The following is a 20,951-nucleotide window of genomic DNA, read 5'->3' on the forward strand; positions in this document are numbered from 1 at the left end:
TGAAATACATCGGTGCGAAGCAGGGTCGGGTCACTACTATATATTACAAATGTGAAAGAGTGTCAGTTTGTATGTCTATTTGTTCACGACTAAACGACTGAATGAACTGTAATGAAATTTTACATGAAATTGGACTCTATTACATAGGATGGTAAGTACGGAGTGAATTGGATAAGTATGGATTCATGGTAAATGGTATGTGTACTGCAGTTTGTTTGCCTGCGAGTTATGTTACAGGAAGCTGTGCAAAGTATAGGGGGAGAAAGGGGTTTGGTAGTAATGTGGAATGATAACTTTATTGCGAGCAATATACCATCTCAGGTTAACCTCCTCTTATTCTTCAACTACCAAATCGATTTGAATTTTTATACATAGGTCTATTACAGACTCTTATGATATGTCAAATATAATTTCAAAACGAGAAACTCAGTATTTATTATTTTCAAATTAGCTTGTATATATAATATTATATTATCTGTGGCTTGTATGTGTTTACAAAATTACAGATTCATTTTTAAATTCAAATTAGGGAAAACAGAATACACATTTAAAGTCTAGAAATGCACTAAAGCATAATTTACACAAAGCAGTAAACGGAAACTGAAACAAGTCCCTGTACTGTAATGAAATAAGTATAAAGAAACTCACAATAAAAAAATATTATGCTTAAGAGCATAACAGACCAACTCGTATAACTTCTTGTTCAAAACTGTCGGCAAATTACTCAAGTCAAAAGCCAGTGGCACTAAAACTGTCAAAAGAAAACAGAATCATTCAAACGTGGGACGCTTGAGCTTATGAAAGGAAATATGCTTGCCATCGACGAGGAATTCTTGTGGTCACGGACAGTGTGACTTCAGAGGAGCTCACTCCCTCGTACACTTAGATTGTGGAATGAACTACCTTCCGAGGTTTTCTCGAGAGATAGAATGGGATTTTTCAGAGTCTATTAAGGTTTCTGAAGGGTCGACAACGCGCACGTGACACCTCGATGTTTCAGGCGTCTATAGGCTCCGGTAACCGTTTACAATCAGATGGGCCATATGCTTGTTTGCTACCTACGTAGTATAAAAAAATATATAACTTTGCTCAGGGTAGAACAGCGCATGCGTCAAGCGCCGGCTCCTTGACCAGCCTTCGAGCAATGCTAGGAGCAGTTCGCAGCATCGCGAGCGAGGCCGCAGCCGCTCCACGTTCAAATTTCGAACGGCGCGGGTTCGAATTTCGAAACTTTCTTCCATATTCGTTATGATTGATGTAATTTTGAAATGGCCGTTTATTACCGGCCAGTGTAATTAATTCAATTATTTGTGCTCGGATATGAGTTTGAGAGACTTTGTGATGTGGGCGCATATGTATTTGATAGTGTTGGGAATTTCAGTGTTGTTCCGATGTACGGATTCCGTTGGTAAGTTTTCTTTTTATTAAGTATATGTATTTGAAAATATAAATTATACGTTCAACTGTTTACCGACTTTGAATAATGTTACTGCACTGTACTGTAAATTAATAGTATCGATTTGTACACAATATTTTTTTATTTTATGTAAATTGAAATAAATACTAGAATTATGTGACACAGTATATATTTAAATTTGTCATAATTATTTAAACAAATAAAAGATAATAGAAGTAATTTTCTTTGTGATATAGGTCTTTGAAATATTTAAAATAAATGGAGTAATAAAAAAAATTGTATACTTACATAAAAAATATCTTTTTACCCAATAACCTACACCTTAGTAACCTACTATGTTATATGAGTATAACTATATCTTTCTTTAAAAAATATTATTTAAATCTATTGAAATATTAGAAATAAATCACAATTAAAAGAAACCACAAGTATAGTAAAATCATTTATGTATATATCGAAAATTAATTATTTAAAATACATATTTACCTATCTATGTATTAAACAAAGTAGAATCGATAACACCGAATCGGTAATTTCGATTGCATAATACAAATCCGATTGATGTTCAATATTAATTAACATTCATGTGAGTTTAATTGCTATCCCATGCAATTATACAGCTCCACCGTTATCACCACAAAACATATCGACGGGTAATCCAAAAATAATAACAGCTAATCGACCTTCCAATTATTCGGAACGTTATCGAGTTATTCCACCGCCGGGATTTCGATTCGCACCTCCCTGTTACCGATTCGCGAGATGAATATTCAATAGGGTACCGGCCGAGAGGCGAATTGAATCAAAAGAAAATAGCAATTTGAAAAAGGAATCCATTCGCGCTACAGCTCCTAGGAACATCATTGTGGAACGCTATGGGTTATAATTGGGTTGTTTCATTGAGATCCCGGGTTCTCAGGATTGGGATCCCGGTTTGAGTGCTCTCCGTGAAGCAATTAGGTATTAATTTGTTTAGCGGAGCGCTCGGGTGAACAATTGATGTGGTTATATGAACAGAAGCGGGATATTGGCCTGCCTTTGCTGTTTTATTCGATTAGCTCCAGGATTATTTATTGGTATGGCGTGATAAACGATGTTTAGTTATATTAGGGTTAACAAGCTGTACACGCGACTTCGCCCGCATTTTTTTATAAATAAAAGTTTTTTTAAAAATAAAAGTAGCCTAAGTTACTCCTTATTACATCAGCTACCTGCCAAAAAAGTCCAGACAAAATCGGTCCAGCCATTAGCCAAAGATTAGCCGGAACAAACAGACAGACAAAAATTGTAAAAAATGTTATTTTGGTGTATGTACCGTATTTATATTCATATGCATGTAGTGAAAAACGGTTATTTCAATATTACACAATTCCTTTCAGTCAAAGACTCCCACATTTGATGTAAGTCCGTCATTTTACAACTTATTTTTTTAATCCTTAGTTAATTTAAACGTATTTACTGTACAATATAATGTTACAAGCAAACAAACGGACACTCCAATTTTATTTATATGTATACATAAACATCGTTACTATATAAATAGGTTGATATAAATATATGTATATAAATTTTCATTAACATATAAGTATAGACTCAGATGCTATTTCATGAGTTTTGTATTTGTTGATTACACTACCACGAATTGTAATTAGTTAACATTTATTAATAGCAACGAGATTTATATGTGGTTTAATATATTACTATGTCAATATGAATCTATACATATAAATAAAATTGGTGTGTCTGTTTGTAATATTGAAATAACCGTTTTTTACTACATGCATATGAATATAAATACGGTACATATATCAAAATAACATTTTTTACAACTTTTGTCTGTCTGTCTGCTTGTGTCGGCTAATCTTTGAAATAGCTGGACAGATTTTGACGGGACTTATTTTGGCAGGTAGTTGATGTAATAAGGAGTTATTTAGGCTACTTTTATTTTAGTAAATAAAGTTATATTCCACGCGGACGAAGTCGCGGGTACAGCTAATATGATATATATTGAATTGGACTATAATTTACGTTAATTAATATTGTATTAGATTGCAACTATAAATAATATATTATTGAATGAATAATTTATAGCGACAATACGCAAATTTTTTTTTTGTTGTGTTTGTTATAGTCAAGAGAAGGTTTCATCGAAAGAAAAAAAGAAGAATATTGCATTCGGATATTCTTTTTTTATATGAGAGTATCCATGGTCTAGTGGTTTAGCATACCGGTTTACTTCCGATGGTCGTGGGTTCCTGTATATTATTTAAACTGTATAATAGTTGTCTAGTCTAAATATATATAACTCAAAGGTGACTGACATAGTGATCTATCACCGCACAACCCAAACCACTGGCCGGATCGGGCTGAAATTTGGCACGCAGGTAGATGTTATGACGTAGGCATCCGCTAAGAAAGGATTTTGATTAATTCTACCCCCAAGAATATCAAATAAGAGATGAAACTTTGTCAATTTAAAACCGATCGGGCTAAGACTTTGCATGCATAAATCTACTATGACGCATCCCCTAAGAAAGGATTTTGATAAATTTCACACTTAAGGGGATGAATTAATGCGAGCGAAGCCGCGGGCAAAAGCTAGTTACATAAGTAAAAATAAATATGATTCAGTTTCAAACATCTGTCACAAACCGTAGCATTGATAGTGGCGGTTACAAAAATCAACTGGGCCCATAACCTTTTGATAACAACTCGAACTGGAATCAACTGGGCCCATAACATTTTGATAACAACTCGAACTGGAATCAACTGGGCCCATAACCTTTTGATAACAACTCGAACTGGAATCAACTGGGCCCATAACCTTTTGATAACAACTCGAACTGGACCAATTCCATACAATAACCTCGATGTATTTTTTATGAAAATTTCAATCCTTTTTATCAGAGCACAAAGGGCACTAAAGTGGAGTGGCGCATTAATATTTATATGAGCATCACGGACTCGCGCGGTGTTCTTACCCGGTACGATTGCTCGCCTTTTTTTTATCAGCGACGATTTTTGCTTATAAATATGGTAATTTTTATTTAACAGGTAAAAGCTAGCTTTGTAGAATTACACTGGCGATGTAAGTAATCATTTTTTATGTAATGCTTTCTGAGTGTACTTACATTAACATTTTCTTGAGGACTATTTATTTTGACGTTCAGTGTCTTAATACGACGGCCTGGGTGGTGTTTTTTTTTTTTATATAATCAGATGGTGACAATCAAGCATACGGCCCATTTGATGGTAAATGGTTACCGTAGACTATGAACGCCTGAAACACTAGGGGTATCACGTGCGCGTTGCCGACCCTTAAGAAACCTTAATATGCACATAAAAACCCCATGCTGTAGTCTCGTGGGAAAACCTCGGCAGGAAGTTCATTCCATAATCTAAGTGTACGCGGGAGGAAACTCCTCTGAAACCGCACTGTTCGGGACCACTTAGGTTGCAGCGTGTGGGGATGAATTCCCTGTCGATGGCGAGCGGTGCGGTGGTAAAAGGTGGCTGTCAGCATCATGTCGAACAATTCCTCAGAACACAGTCCGTTGTATAATCGGTAGAACACACAAAGCGAGGCGAAGTCTCGCCTCAAGCTGAGTGGCTCGATACTGGCAGAGAGATTGGGATCATCGACAACTCTCATAGCACGTCTCTGAACCGAGTCAAAAGGACCGAGCTGGTATCCAGGTGCTCCCGCCCAAAGATGAGAGCAGTAGTGCGGCCGAACCTGTGACTTATATAAGTAGTGGTTTGGCACATCGGTTTTCTTCCGATAAGACACTCTGATTTGATTACTCGCACGTTTATATTTTTTATTGGCTTGCTTGGGCTATTGTCAGGTGCATGGACCTGTAGCACTGCGACCTACATAGATCTATTGTGCTCGGCCTTATAAAAGTTCGCTTCTAGATCCGTCAGGGATAAGAATTGAAGGATATTCTTAAGCGATAGTTCATAAAATATGGTCCTGTTTGAATTGGACGGGGAATCCCGTCCAATTCAAACAGGGATCGAAATTACGATGACCTGAGCCGAGGTTCGAACCCCTAGTGGTGCCCTCAGACTAAGTCGTATCCGTCAGCCAGGAGTTGGCCTTCAGCCGCTCCATAACTCCTTCCGCGGGTTTGGAGTGCCATCTGCACTCGCCCCCTAACGTCCGGTGAAGCTGTAGGGCCAGCTGCGGCCAACAGCATTAGAGTAGTCCGAATAAAAATGGTTGAGCGCAGTAATGGTTGGCTCACCCGTTGTACCCGTGAACTGGTGCTTCTTTAGAATAGAATAGAAAATCATTTATACAAATAAAATTAATTTAATCACTTTCAAATTGTCATAGTTATTATCTTTTTAATCTACCGCTCATTAGGAAAGCTGTGTCATCACAAGAAGAACGAGCAAGAAACTTGCGTGTTGCTCTTTTAAACAATCATTGTAACTTTACATTACCAATTCTAAACGTGTGAATACAAACCACCAACTAGCACCCTAATAAATTAGTTATTAGGGTCAGATATTAGTTAGACAATACGATTAAAAAGATCATAGTGATTAGAGCTTGTTGGTACTGGTCTGCACTATGACTGATAACTATGAGTTATTTTGTTACTTAAGTAACTATTTATTTATATACATCTACCATGCTATTAGCCAGTTTATATTTACACAAAATTCTTAAAAAAGTTACTCTCAACAACATTCATTTAAAAGAGCAACACGGAATCTTCTTGCTCATTCTTCTTGCGATGAGTTTGCGTTCCGAATGAGTGGTAGATTAAAAAATATGACTATTCAAAAGTATTTATGTCTTATTTATGTTTTATTTTAGCGGAATGACTGTTACTGTTAACTTAACGGCAATAATAAAGTTAGGGCATATTTTTATCTGTTATTTCTAGTCCTCGTGAGAATTTTCGAACTTTTAAGTAAATACGAGCTTCGTGTTTTTAATGAGACTTTATAGAATGTTTCAAAGTACATATACAAATCCCATGGTGCTGCTTGCGTGAATTTAAATACGTAATATTTTATATGTTAGTGAAGGTCATACATATATAATAGTAATATCTCCGGAAAATTCACATTACGCCATCTAGTTCCAAACTAAGCACAACTTATGTTATGGGTATTAGACAACTGATATGTATAAATATATCCTTTTTTTTGTAAATACATATATGTTATAAATAGAAAATACCCAGACCTATACAAACAATCACACACATTGAATAAAAATTTTGTACCATGCGAGGAATTGAACCCGCGACCACCAGTTAATGTGGTCTGCATTCTAATATATAAAAAAATCCATGCCTGCGAAGAAATTAAAATGGCTAAAACTCGTAAATAATATTTATGTATATGTGGAGAATAACTTCTCCATAGGTAAATATATGTAATATAATATATGTTACAAAAATATATTATAAACAGATATACGACTATAATAAGCATACGGCCCGTCTGATACAGAAGACGTGTGTTTAATGGTAACGTGTAGAAGACGCTTTTTTTTAAATACGATAATAAAATTTCAATTTCACCCCTTTTCGTGTACAAATTCAATAAAATAATATTAAGTTCATACTAAAATAAGAGGTTAAATGTTTAGCCGCAACCACAGAGTAATATATATATATAGAATGGAAACTTGAGCACTGGCTCAATCTTTAAATTCGTAAGACGAAAAACATTGTAAACACGATGGGTGTATTTTTAGAAGTATTTGATTCGCGATATACATCACTCAATCAATCAAAATAAAATATATATTCTTGTATACATGTTCTTATGAAAAATCAAATCTATCAGCTTTTTGGAATATATTTTCAGCCGAGGACAACTGACAAGCCACTACTAGCTTTTTTTTAACGATTTTTAATTTATATTAGGTGAGATGATGATGATGATGATGATGTGAGATGACAAGTATGGCCAGAATTGTCACCTCTTTATATATATACTTACTAGCTGTCCCGGCAAACGTTGTTTTGCCATATAAATTAATAACGCTATAAAAAAATAGGGGTTGATGATAGAAGGGTGAAAATTTAGGATTGTATGTATTTTTGTATGTTGTATCATAAAAAAATAGAAATTAAAAATATTGTCTAAAAAATAAAAATAAAAATTTTGGGGTGGACTACCCCTAACATTTTTATTTTATGAAAAATAGATGTTGGACGATTCTCAGACATACTCAATACGCTCACAAAATTTCATGAGAATCGGTCAAGGCATTTCGGAGGAGTATGGGAACGAAAACTGTGACACGAGAATTTTATATATATAAAACTATAATAACTACTATTAAAAACATATATAACGTAGGCTGTAGAAAATAGTATTTTTCGAAACAAGCATGAACAGGAAATAAAAAGTACTGAAAAGTATATACTTATATTAAATATATACTTTTCAGTTCAGTATTTATTATATGTAAATAAGTGCAATATTAAAATATTATATATTTGAGTTTCATAGGCGGCTAAAATGTCCTACATGAATAAATATAATATAATATAATAATATTATCAGGACAATTCACACAGCGCCATCTAGACCGAAGTTAAGCTAGGTTAAGCTTGTGTTATGAGTACTAGATAACTGTTACATATGCATAGATTTTTTTTTTGTAAATACATACATATTATACATAGAAAATATCCAGACCGATACAAACAATTATACTCATGAATACACATGTTTATGCCGTGCGAGAAATCGAACCCGCGATCATAGGTTATAAACCGGTGTGCTAGACTGAGGTCGTCAAAAATAAATGATTTTTGAATTTTAATATGAATTAAGTGGATATTAAAACTACTGTTATTAATTATTGTATTTGCACGTAACGTGAGCACTGGCTGAAAAGTTTTCACTCTGTATAAATAATCATCTGTGGTCGCAACAGTACCTCAGAGTTTTAGAGATAAGTATCAAATAAAAACGTTGAGTGGGCCATAATTTTATTCGTTTCAGCAAAAATCAGTGGAAACGAAGGAATAGATGGAGTGAGATGATATTTTTTATGATAGGCGTCCATCGGATTGCGGATTCCTTAAAAATGTCATTTTGACTTATGAAGCGGCCACTCAGTAATATGGTATTATAACCAAACCAATCACTCTTTAGTCTCTAAACAATATTATAATGTAAGTGATTATTTGAATGAAACGTTTTTAAATGATATAAACTACTAGCTGTCCCGGCAAACGTTGTTTTGCCATATAAATTTATTTATTTTTTTACTAATACACCGCCCACTAATCTCTGTTTGCCCTATGGTCGACTGGAGAAAACGCCTTATGGTGTTAAGTTCGCCATATGCACCTGTATTTGTGCATGAAGTTTTTATAAATAAATAAAAATAAATTAATAAAGCTATAAAAAATACAGGTTGATGATAGAAGGGTGAAAATGATGTATTTTAGTTTTTATGTAACATTTAATTAATGTATATTACAATATATATGATGAATAATATTAAATTATATGTTATAACTAGTTATGATAATAGTAATAATAATGTTTTACCAACCAGTCTGGTACAACATCTCAGACGGTTGGGATTCCGGGGCAGCTCACTCCCGGGAAAGATGCAGAAAGCGGTGCTCTTAGATTCTGCCCGCATTGTTCGCCGGTTTCTCTCCCTGGGGTCCTGAACCCCGGCCGACTGTGCTTCTGCCGGGGGTATGTTGCCATCTCCTCTCCTTAAGAGGGGAGATGAGAATATTTCGAAAAAAAAAAAAATATAATGTTATGTTTGCGTGCCCTAATAGGGTCCACAATGATTGAAAACGAATTATAAACATCTTTCTACAATGAAAGATGTGTATATATGTTGTATTATGGAATGCAATAAATATTGAGTATTGAGTATTGATAATTTATTAACAATACAAATAAAAAATAAACGTTTAGATGTATTGATGATGCATTTATATTATTTTAACTCCGCTGCAATTAGCATGTGTGAGACTTTAAATATTCGGTTCGAAAACTTTCCCACTGTTTGTAATATTAAAATAACCGTTTTTTACTACATGCATATGAATATAAATACGGTACATACGCCAAAATAACATTTTTTACAATTTTGGTCTATCTGTCTGTCTGTTTGTTGCGGCTAATCTCTGAAATGGCTGGACCGATTTTGACGGGACTTTTTTTCGCAGGTAGCCGCTACCATTAGCATGTGTGAGACTATAAATATTCGGTTCGAAAATATTCCCACTGTTTGTAATATTAAAATAACCGTTTTTTACTACTTCTATATGAATATAAATATGGTACATACGCCAAAATAACATTTTTTACAATTTTGATCTACCTGTCTGTTTGTTGCGGCTAATCTCTGAAATGGCTAGACCGATTTTGACGGAACTGTTTTTCGCAGGTATCTGATGTAATAAGGAGTAACTTAGGCCACTTTTTTTAGAAAAAATCTGTTTTGTTTTAGAAATATAAAGTTAAATTCCACGCAGACGAAGTGGCGGGAACAGCTATTACATAATATAAGAAACAATATAATATACGATATATGTTGATAGCTTTCTATTGATATACACTGAATAGGTACAGGTTCAATTCCGTTTGAATGCTTTAATTCCCATATTGCCGATATTGTGTAGATGTAAATTGGAATTTGCGTGAATCAAATAATCAATTAAGTTTATAAATGCGTTGTATAAACAAACCCAATATAAATTATTATGTGTAATGTAATTTTAACTGTATGTCAAGCTATAATTAAGTCAAGTACTCAATATAATTATGTATAAATGCTAGCTACTCGCCCCGTCTTCGCCCGGGTGTACATATATTATATATATATATATATATATATAAACCTTTCTCTTGAAGAGTGATCTATCTGTTAAAAAAACTGCTTCAAAATCCGTTGCGTAGTTTTAAAGATTTAAGCATACATAGGGACGGACAGACAGCGACAGCGACTTTGTTTTATACTATGTAGTGAATAGCTACTTACCCCGTCCTCGCCCGGGTGTATATGTACTTTTTTTTATGGATGATAATATAATGGTTCACCCGCCTGCGCTAACGGTTTACGCTGGCGGCGCACCAGTGGAGGATGATAAGATGAACATGAGGTCAGGTCAGTTAGCCCATCGTGACAAATTCACCAAGAATTTATCACGATCATTTCCAGGGGGAACCGCGTGGAGGTCGACCTGACCATGGACTAACAATCCCCTTTCCCCCCTAAACATGGTGTACATGTATTATACATATAAACGTTCCTCTTGAATCACTCTATCTATTAAAAAAAACCGCTTCAAAATCAGTTGCGTAGTTTTAAAGATTCATTCAATAGGGACGGACAGACAGCGACTGCGACTTTGTTTTATACTATGTAATGATCAGTCAAATGTATTTTCATATAAATAAATGTAATATTTAATTATTAAAAACCTATTCTATATAGTTTAAATAAGAGTCTATAGTTAAGTTCAAATTGAAACTTAACGACAAAGTTAATTTAAGCTACAATTCTTATTCTTTCTAATTTACGTAAAGAATACAAAAAAAAAATCATTAAAATAATGATATGACCATCATTTTAATGTACTTTACAGAACTGTAATAGCAATAAATAATAATAATCTTAGGACAATTCACACAGCTCCATCTAGACCCAAGTTAAGATAGCTAAAGCTTGTGTTATGGGTACTAGACAACTGATATACATATATACATAGATTTGTTTTTGTAAATACATACATATTATACATAGAAAACACCCAGACCTATACAAACAATCACACTCATGAATACAAATGTTTGTGCCGTGCGAGGAATCGAACCGCAACCATCGGTCGTAAAGCGGCGTGCTAGACCGCAAGACCACCGAGGTCGCCAATGCGACAACCCACCGGATGGGGGGGAAGGGTATTGTTAGTAATGTGGATTGATAACCCCATTGCTAATAATGTACCATGTCAAGTCGACCCCCACACGGTTCCACCTGGAAACCATAGTGATAAATTCCTAGTGAATTTGTCACGATGGGCTAACTGACCTGACCTCATGCTCATCTTATCATCCTCCACTGGTGCCCCGCCAGCATAAACCATTAGCGCAGGCGGGTGCAACATTCCATTATCATTAAAAAATATATATTTTGAGGGGATGAAATTATGCCCCCAGTGCTAGCAATACCACATCTGGTTAACTTCCACGCGGTTCCCCCTGGAAACCATCATGATAAATTCTTAGTGAATTTGTCACGATGGGCGACTGACCTGACCTCATGCTCATCTTATCATCCTCCACTAGTGCCTCGCCAGTGTAAACCGTTAGCGCATAAAAAAAACCCACCAGATGGAAAATAGCAACCAACGCCTACATAGAAAACAGATAAAAGAATAAGCTGCTTGGCAAAAAGCAGAATTATTCGGTATATATCCGTAGGTGTAAATGATTTTGTCATAAACAACTTTAGTCTACTTCAGTTGAATGACATAATAACATATATTATATATTTTAGTACAAACAAAATTTCCTTGTTAAATTTCTAGTTCCATTAAAATAACCTTTCTTGATGAAATTGAATGAATATTTTATAATGTATGACGACGGTGGTCTAGCGGTCGCGGGTTCGATTCCTCGCACGGCACAAATATTTGTATTCATGAGTATGATTGTTTGTATCGGTCTGGGTGTATAATATGTATGTATTTACGAAAAAAATATCTAAGTATTTGTATCAGTTGTCTAGTACCCATAAAACAAGCTTTAGCTAGCTTCACTTGATCTAGTGGAGTACTGGTCTAGATGGCGCTTTGTGTGAATTGTCCTGAGATTATTATTATTGGTATGTTTTGTTTCCTCAGCTTTTTTTTTGTTAGGTTTTTACGCTTTGCAGCGTATACCACTTATTATTATTTTTGATATCATCTCGTGTACAATTATAAATAGATTTTTAATTTAAATATCTTTTAAACTTCATTGAATTTTAACTTTAAAGTACTCAGATCTTACCATAATTAAAGTACAAATGTTTAACTTTCAGATTATCTTTCATTTAATGAGGTTTTGGAACTTTAATTTAATTTTAATATATTTATCTGTCCCTGTAGGTTCGTTCACGTTACATGGCTGAAATAATTTATAATTAATTCGAACTTAAAATTGATTAATTATTCATTAAGAACTAGTATTTTAATAATGTGATAATTATATTTAATTAACTTCTGTTCTCTGAAAGACAACATATTTGGGATTTTATTTACAACTATAATTTACTGACTGCTCAAAGTTACACCTACATGAAATTTAAAACCTGTATTATTCTGATGTATAAGCTACTATATTACTGTAAAGTATACAGTGTCTAACTGTAAAGTTTTACCATCATCATCATCATCATCGCAGCCCGGAAGATCCCGCATCCAATGCCCTCCAGCGATCTTGACCAGATCGTCGGTCGATTTTTAATTTCACGCTGCGTCGTCCGGTTCGTGGTCGCCACTTGAGGACTTTGCTGCCCCAACGGCCATCTGTCCTACGAGCTATGTGCCCTGCCCATTGCCACTTCAGAGTCGCAATTCATCGTTTTTCATTTAATGAAGTTTTGGAACTTATTTAATTTTAATATATTTATCTGTCCCTGTAAGTTCGTTCACGTTACATGGCTGAAATAATTTATAATTAATTCGAACTTAAAATTGATTAATTATTCATTAAGAACTAGTATTTTAATAATGTGATAATTATATTTAATTAACTTCTGTTCTCTGAAAGATCACATATTGTGCCCAAAGTGAAATATACGTGAAATTTAAAACCTGTATTATTATGATGTATAAGCTACTATATTACTGTAAAGTATACAGTGTCTAACTGTAAAGTTTTACCATCATCATCATCATCATCGCAGCCCGGAAGATGTCCACTGCTGGACATAGGCTTCCCCAAAGATCTCCACGACGATCGGTCCTGCGCTGCTCGCATCCAATGCCTTCCAGCGATTTTGACCAGATCGTCGGCCCACCTGGCTGGAGGCCTTCCCACGCTGCGTCTTTCGGTCCGTGGTCGCCACTCGAGGACTTTACTGCTCCAAGTTTTACCAGTAGGGAGAAATGGCGAGCTGTTGTACGGACGACATCTGCCTCTAATTCTACTACATAATGATCACGACCGTTCTGACAGGAGCGAATACGAAGAAGATATATTTTTAATGTTATAACTGATAAAAACAGTAAGTAAATAAATGAATTGTGGTTACAAACAAATTATTGTGTGTACAATGGAATCTGTCTTCAAATTCCTATAGTCAGAGTTTCAGCATAGTCAGAGTGTAAGCGGCATACCAGAGCTGACAATGAGCGATGGAGGCGCCGGCAATGTTGCGAGAATATTCTCACCTTCCGACACCCTTTGCTATTCAAAAATACCATTTGCTACCTACTTTCTGTAAAATCTTAAGTCTAGAAAGAAAGAACGAAAGAAAAAATATTTATTCAGTGCTTTTCAATAATGTTACAATATAAAATACAATCAAATGAAAAAAAAAGATTAATTAAAATGTATATTGTATACAATTAAACTTAATTTATCATGTAGATGATTAAAAACAAACATAAAATAATAATCTTTTACATACATATAGTCACTTAGCTTTATTGTATGTCCTATGTGAACATACAGATGGTTTTCAGTGGTACCAAAACGAGGAATATATATAATATATATATATATAAAAGGGGGAGAGAGAGAGGGCAGTATTTAAAATATTAATGATAATTTAAAACACTCTAAACACTCAATGTCTTTGTTTTTTAGTATATTTAGTAATAATGTATTAATATGTATTTATTTTTTTACTTAATCCGCGTGGAATGAAATAAAAGTAGTCTAAGTTACTCTTTATAATATTAGTTATCTGCGAGTGATAAGAGAGTGAGTCCCGTCTATATCAGTCCTGCCGTTTCAGAGATCAGCAATAATCTTCTAAATATATATAACTCAAACGTGACTGACATAGTGATCTATCAACGCACAGACCAAACCACTGGACGGATTTGGAGAAATTTGGCATGCAAGTAGATGTTATGACGTAGGCATTCGCTAAGAAAGGATTTTGTTTAATACTATCCCCAAGGGGATAAAATAGGGGATGAAACTTTGTATGAAACTTTGTAAACTTTTAAACTGATCGGGCTGAGACTTTGCATGCATAATGCTACTATGACGTAGGCATCCCCTAAAAAAGGATTTTGATAAATTCCACCCCTAACGCGAGCGAAGCTTGCGGCTTCGCTCGCGTTAGGGGTGGATTTTATAGCAAAAGCTAGTATGTACTATGACAATAACAAACAGACAGATAGAAAATGTATAGAATACTAGCTGGTTTCAATGTTAGATGATAAATAAAGTGTTTTATGGGCAGACATATTCGTCTTTACGTTTTCGTTTGTTTTTACTACTGAAACCCACTCGATGTAAATATAATAGTACAAATAGTGGCCTTTTTTTCGGACTAATCTAATGCTGTTGGCCGCAGCTGGCCTTTACAGCTTCACCGGACGTTAGGGGGCGAGTGCAGATGGCACTCCAAACCCGCGGAAGGACTTATGGAGCGGCTGAAGGCCAACTCCTGCCTGACGGATACGACTTTAGTCTGAGGGCACCACTAGAGGTTCGAACCTCGCCTCAGGCCGTCGTAATTTCGATCCCCGTTTGAATTGGACAGGGGATCGATCGGAGGGGAAATAATGGCCGCGTCAATTGTAGGACAACATACATATGTTATCATTTGGTTTCCACTACTATGAAAATATACATAAAGCCGTATAATTTTTCCCAAACGTAATTAGTACCACCCTGTATATTATATATATATATATATATATATATATATATTAAAACATGGTATATATATGCTTTGACATTTAATATATTATTTTAGGAGGCAATCGACAAATGGATATTTATGTAATTAGTGGATTACATTTCACCCATTCTTCATTAGCGTGGGTGGGTTTTGTATCTTTATGATCAGTGAAATCAATCATTCTCTCTGTCTTGAAATATTTTTATCGGTTTCCTATTATAATCTTAAACCGTCTATTGTAATTGCGTAAGATTTTTTTTATTTTTTTTTGTTTATTTTTATATTTTTTTTTATCGTATCTCCTCAGTTTCATGACACTCTCCTTGATGTGAAGCCAAATCTCGAGGTCCTTGGCGTTGATATATCCAGTGACGTTCAGTTTTACGGTCATTTGGAGGACAAGGCTAAAATATTTGTGCTAATTCACGGCGGCCCATCGCTTGTTATTATACAAGGCGCAGATCCGGCCGCACATAGAATACTGTTCTCATCTCTGGGCGGGAGCACCACAATACCAGCTTCTTCCATTTGACCGCATTCAGAACCGAGCAGCCAGAATCATTGGTAATCAACGTCTATGTGACAAACTCGACCCATTGGCTTTGCGGCGAGATATCATCTCTGTGCATTTTCTACCGCATATATCACGGGGATTCGGATTAATACCGGCTGCTGAGTTTCAACACCGTACCACCCGCCAGAAACTGAAATACCATCCTGATCATCTGGATGAATGGCGGTCTTCCACAGTGCGGTTTTCTAGAAACTATACAATAAAATAGATAACTATACAGTAAAAGAATTTTTAACAGACGTACTATAGGAGCTAACTGGACACTACAACAGATCTAAATTTTAAATTTTATTATTGGAATTAGTCATCTACGAAAAATCTTTAAACAGAGTCCATGTGTATTGTTAATTTATCATATGTAAATTTATGTATACGCATGTGCAAATATAAATAAATAAAAATAAATAAACTTTTTGCCTCGCACAACCACATTATGGAATCACCTTCCAGCAATGGTATTTCCGAACCGATACGATATTGAAACCTTCAAGAAAAGAGCTTATTCCTTTTTAAAAGGCCGACAACGTCCTTGCAATTCCCCTGGTGTTGCGGGTGCTCATGGGCGGCGGTAATCACTTACCATCAGGTGAGCCGCATGCTTGTTTGTCCCCTGTGTTATGAAAAAAAAAATATAATAAACTGCCAGAATGTGCTATAAACCTGACAGTGAAGCAATTCAAAATTTATATTAAACAAATGTTATGTAAAGAAGCCTATCATAGGATAGATGAATTTATAGATGATAGCAATATCTAGTAAGAATAAGTTTATTTGCGGAAAACGTTATAATTTATTTTTCATACTGCTTGTTGCTGTAATTACCATATGTTGTAGTGATATTAAGTAGCTGTGAAGTGTCGAGTGGAATGAGTAGTCATGCTCACTAAAATGTCCAGACATGTGGCGGCGTGGTGGGCCGGGTCGTTGGGCTCCCTAAAATATGGTCGAGCGCAGTGATGGCTGGCTCATCCGTCATACTCGTAAACGAGTGCTACTTGTAGCGACTGATCTGCTCTTATCACACGACTGATTCAATCTTATTGTGTTTTTATATTTGAGCCTAAATAAATTAGTGCTGGTTGGTAGTTTGTATTCACACGTTTCGACTTGTAAAATGTGAACTTACAAGGATTGTTTAAAAGAGCAACACATAAGTTTCTTGCTTATTCTTCTTGTATTGAGACAGCTTTCCGAATAAGCGGTAAATTTAAAAAAAATTGTTGACTATTCAAAAGTGCTTAAATTAAGATTATTTGAATAAATGATTTTCTATTCTATTCTATAATTATTACCATGCTACATTAGTTACTAACTCGCCCTGACTTCACACGGGTATACATGTATTATATATATAAACCTTCCTCATGAATCACTCTATCGAGTAAAAAATACCGCTTCAAAATCAGAAGCCTAGTTTTAAAGATTTAAGCATACATAGGGACGGACAGACAGCGACATTGTTTTATACTACCTAATGATAATGATAATGTAAAATTGCATAACCCAAAAAAATATTCGTTTCTTTTCTTTTGAAATCAGACATTTTCGTCTGATTCTTATCTCTTAAGTATTCCCAATAATACTAAAAGTTGCACATTAGTTTGACAGTGGATAATTATATTAGGAAAGTTTAGAAAATTTTCTTTACAAAAAACAAGCACAAAATTGAAGCTTTTATATATACAGTAACCTATAACATCAATCCTAATTTACTTTCACGTTCTATATAGAGATTTTAAAAGTCATTTTTCATTGGATGTAACATTCGCTTCAGTTAATATCATTTATTACATTTATTTTTGCGGCAGTTAATTTGTTTGGTACTTAGCCCTTGTCCGCGACTTTGTCTCTACAGAATTTGTATTCTGAATTTATTTATATTCATGGTCAGTTTACTGTAATTTGCAAAGAATGTCGGATCGCCATCTCACATACAAACACACAAACACACACACACACCCACACACATACACGCATGCACACACACACACACAGGCATGCACACACACACACACTTACACGCATGCACACACACACACATACACACATGCACACAGACATGTTCTAATGCCCATAAATTAAAAGTAAAAATATTTTAATTTTTTTTTTATACAAATTGTCTATATTTAAATTGTGTGATACTCCTTTGTTTTTTATTTTAATTGAATACATTGCTCTGGAGATGGGCGCAAATCACTGCAGTATTTGTTTCCGTTCACATGTTAAGAGAATCATTTTGTATTTTGTATGGTTTAAATAAAATCTTTAGTTTTTTAAATTCTAATACAATTTATTATTAGATACATTTAAATTGTTTTTTATTGTAGGTTGTCTTTCTTGACAGGTCTTCTCAACTGAAGACTTACCCGAACTGGACAGAAGTGATAGCGATTAAATATAGAACCTGAACAAGATAGAGAATTTTATAAATAACTAGCTGTCCCGGCAAACGTTGTTTTGCATTATGATAAAAAAAAATTTAGGGGTGGACTACCCCTAACATTTAGGGGGGTGAAAAATAGATGTTATCCGATTCTCAGACATACTCAATACGCTGACAAAATTTCATGAGAATCGGTCAAGCCGTTTCGGAGGGGTATGGGAACGAAAACTGTGACACGAGAATTTTATAAAAGACTAGCTACTTGCCCCGGCTTTACACGGGTGTATATATATTACATATAGAAACCTTCCACTTCAATTACTCTATCTATTTAAAAAATCCATTGGGTAGTTTTAAAGATTTAAACATACATAGGGACAGGCAGCGACAGTGACTTTATTTTGAACCTGTGTAATGATTTTGAGTTTCCTTTTGCATTAACAATATTAAAGTACACACAGTATATTTACTATATTTTCTAAATGAATAGGATATTACGCATATTTAATGTCATATTCATTTTTGTATAAAATATATATTTGAAAATATTTCTTAACATTATTTGTGTATGAATATTGTAATTTGTCTCTAGTTTGTCAAAAGCATTTACTTGTATATTGAATCTCTTTGTGATATTACGTTTTACTTTTGAATGGATCAGCTTTATGAGTTCTTTTTGCAATATTCTGAATTCTGAAGAATTTCTGTAATAAATATTATTACAGTGTCAATGCGAGTGTATCAGGGAGTTTATAAAAACGGCTTCACGAAAGAGGACTCGCTAAACTGATTATGGCAGATTGTATTTAAAAAATATTATATTATAGTAGACATTTCGTTTGAAATTTTATTTTTTATGCCCCAAATTAAAAAAAAAATATTAAAAAGGACTTTTTTTTTTAATCAGATTCCACAAATTTTATTATCCAAAGAAAATTTTTAGATCTATCTACTGTATGTATTATCTATAACTCTATAATTCGGTGGACGACCTCGGAGGTCTAGCGGTCTAGCACACCGCTGGACGCGGGTTCGATTCAAATGTTTGTGCCGTGCGAGGAATCGAACCCGCAACCATCCGACGTAAAGCGGTGTGCTAGACCGCTAGACCACCAAGGTCGTCAGTTAACTTGTAATATTCCTCAAGATTTGAGATATCAAATGCGAAAAGGATTCTTCTTTATCCAACTCGCTATCAATAATATTAGCGCATTCGAACAAACCATCGTATTTTCCAAAAGAAAACTTACATTCTACAGAGGAGTTTGCTTTTCCAAAGACTACTGAGGCCAGACTGACCCGAACCAGACCGTATAGTGATTATTATTAAGTCCATATTCCAACGAGAGGAAAATATAAGATGTCGCCACAAAATCATTTCATCTGTCGGCTTACGCAATAGCACTTGAATTATGCCCATTTTCAATTCCAAATATGAAATCATGCATACTCAAGTTGATCCTGCCGGAGCCGTACCGGACCCATATTGTTAACAAAAAGATCTGAACGTTTTTGCACGGTCCACAGAGAAGTCCATTACAGTTGACCCCGTTATGGGTTTGTGGACATGGACAATAGCTTGATTATTGTTAATAATAGGATTTTCTGCCGCTAGGACATTTTGAGCCTTTATAAATAGATTTCAGTTCAGTTTATTGTTTTCCTCGTCACTGGGTTTCAATGTGAAAGATATTATTGTTGTTGTATTTATGTTACAGTCGGATGTGTTGTTTGGAAGATGACATTGATAAGGAAATGCGTTTATAACAGTATACATTTTTACTCGGTGATCTAGCTATTTCACTGCCTTACTCCCGATGGTGGAGGGTTCGATTCCTCGCGCAATACATTTGTATTCTAATTGCTTGTATTCATTTTGGTGTTTTCTACATTATGGTCCGGAGTAATCGCGATTCGAGCATGACATATCTATATCAATTCAATTTCAATTCCAATTATCGTAACTTTATTACCAATCAGAAATACGATACGATAAATAAATGAAGCTCGTTTATTTGACATCCTACATATGAAAAACTTTTTTTTTTATTTTGATCATGAAGCAAATAAAACTGTTGGCAATTTCCAATAGTTTTAAGCCAACTATATCCAAAACTAAAATTCATATTATTACTACAATAGTATTATTTATTTTCTGAACATACGGATCTCTGAACTAGAATGGATGAACCGTACGAATATGTAACCCTGAAAAGTAATTGGAGTACCGCGAAGCCATAACAATATTATATGACATTAATAATATTCAGACAAAGGACTATTGAAGTAATTGTGAGATGGGATCGGGCGGGTCGTAATTTGGGGCAGGTATCCACAAACTAATTGATGCATTACGCCCCGATGAACCATAAAATCTGGGTTTCATTATAATAGACATATTTTTGTTGACATAGACAGTCAAGCGAAGTATGCAGAAGAAACTGGATCCATTGTCTAAAAAAACAATATTGACATTAACAGTCAAGTGAATATGCAGAAGAAAATGGATCCATAGTCTGGAAAAAAAATATTTGGCATAGACAGTCAAGTGAAGTATGTAGTAGAAACTGGATCCATTGTTTGAAAAAAAAATATATATTGACATTGATAATCAAGTGAATATGAAGAAGAAAATGGATCCATTGTCTGAAAAAAACATATTGGCATAGACAGTCAAGTGAAGTATGTAGTAGAAACTGGATCCATTGTTTGAAAA

General features: G+C 34.7%; 1 protein-coding gene across 1 annotated transcript in view; it reads left to right on the forward strand.

Annotated features, from left to right (window-relative positions):
* Positions 1-1,216: 1,216 nt before the first annotated feature.
* LOC131843171 (protein amalgam-like) overlaps positions 1,217-20,951 on the forward strand; it is a 101,937-nt gene continuing 82,202 nt past the window's right edge. Inside the window, exon 1 of the mRNA XM_059191784.1 lies at positions 1,217-1,408. Within this exon, the coding sequence (XP_059047767.1) occupies positions 1,321-1,408 (88 nt within the window). The 5' untranslated portion in view covers positions 1,217-1,320. The remainder of the gene's footprint in view (positions 1,409-20,951) is intronic.

Source organism: Achroia grisella, unplaced genomic scaffold, assembly GCF_030625045.1.
Source record: "Achroia grisella isolate CSIRO2021 unplaced genomic scaffold, CSIRO_AGI_Agris_v1 utg283, whole genome shotgun sequence".
In the NCBI taxonomy this organism is placed as follows: domain Eukaryota; kingdom Metazoa; phylum Arthropoda; class Insecta; order Lepidoptera; family Pyralidae; genus Achroia; species Achroia grisella.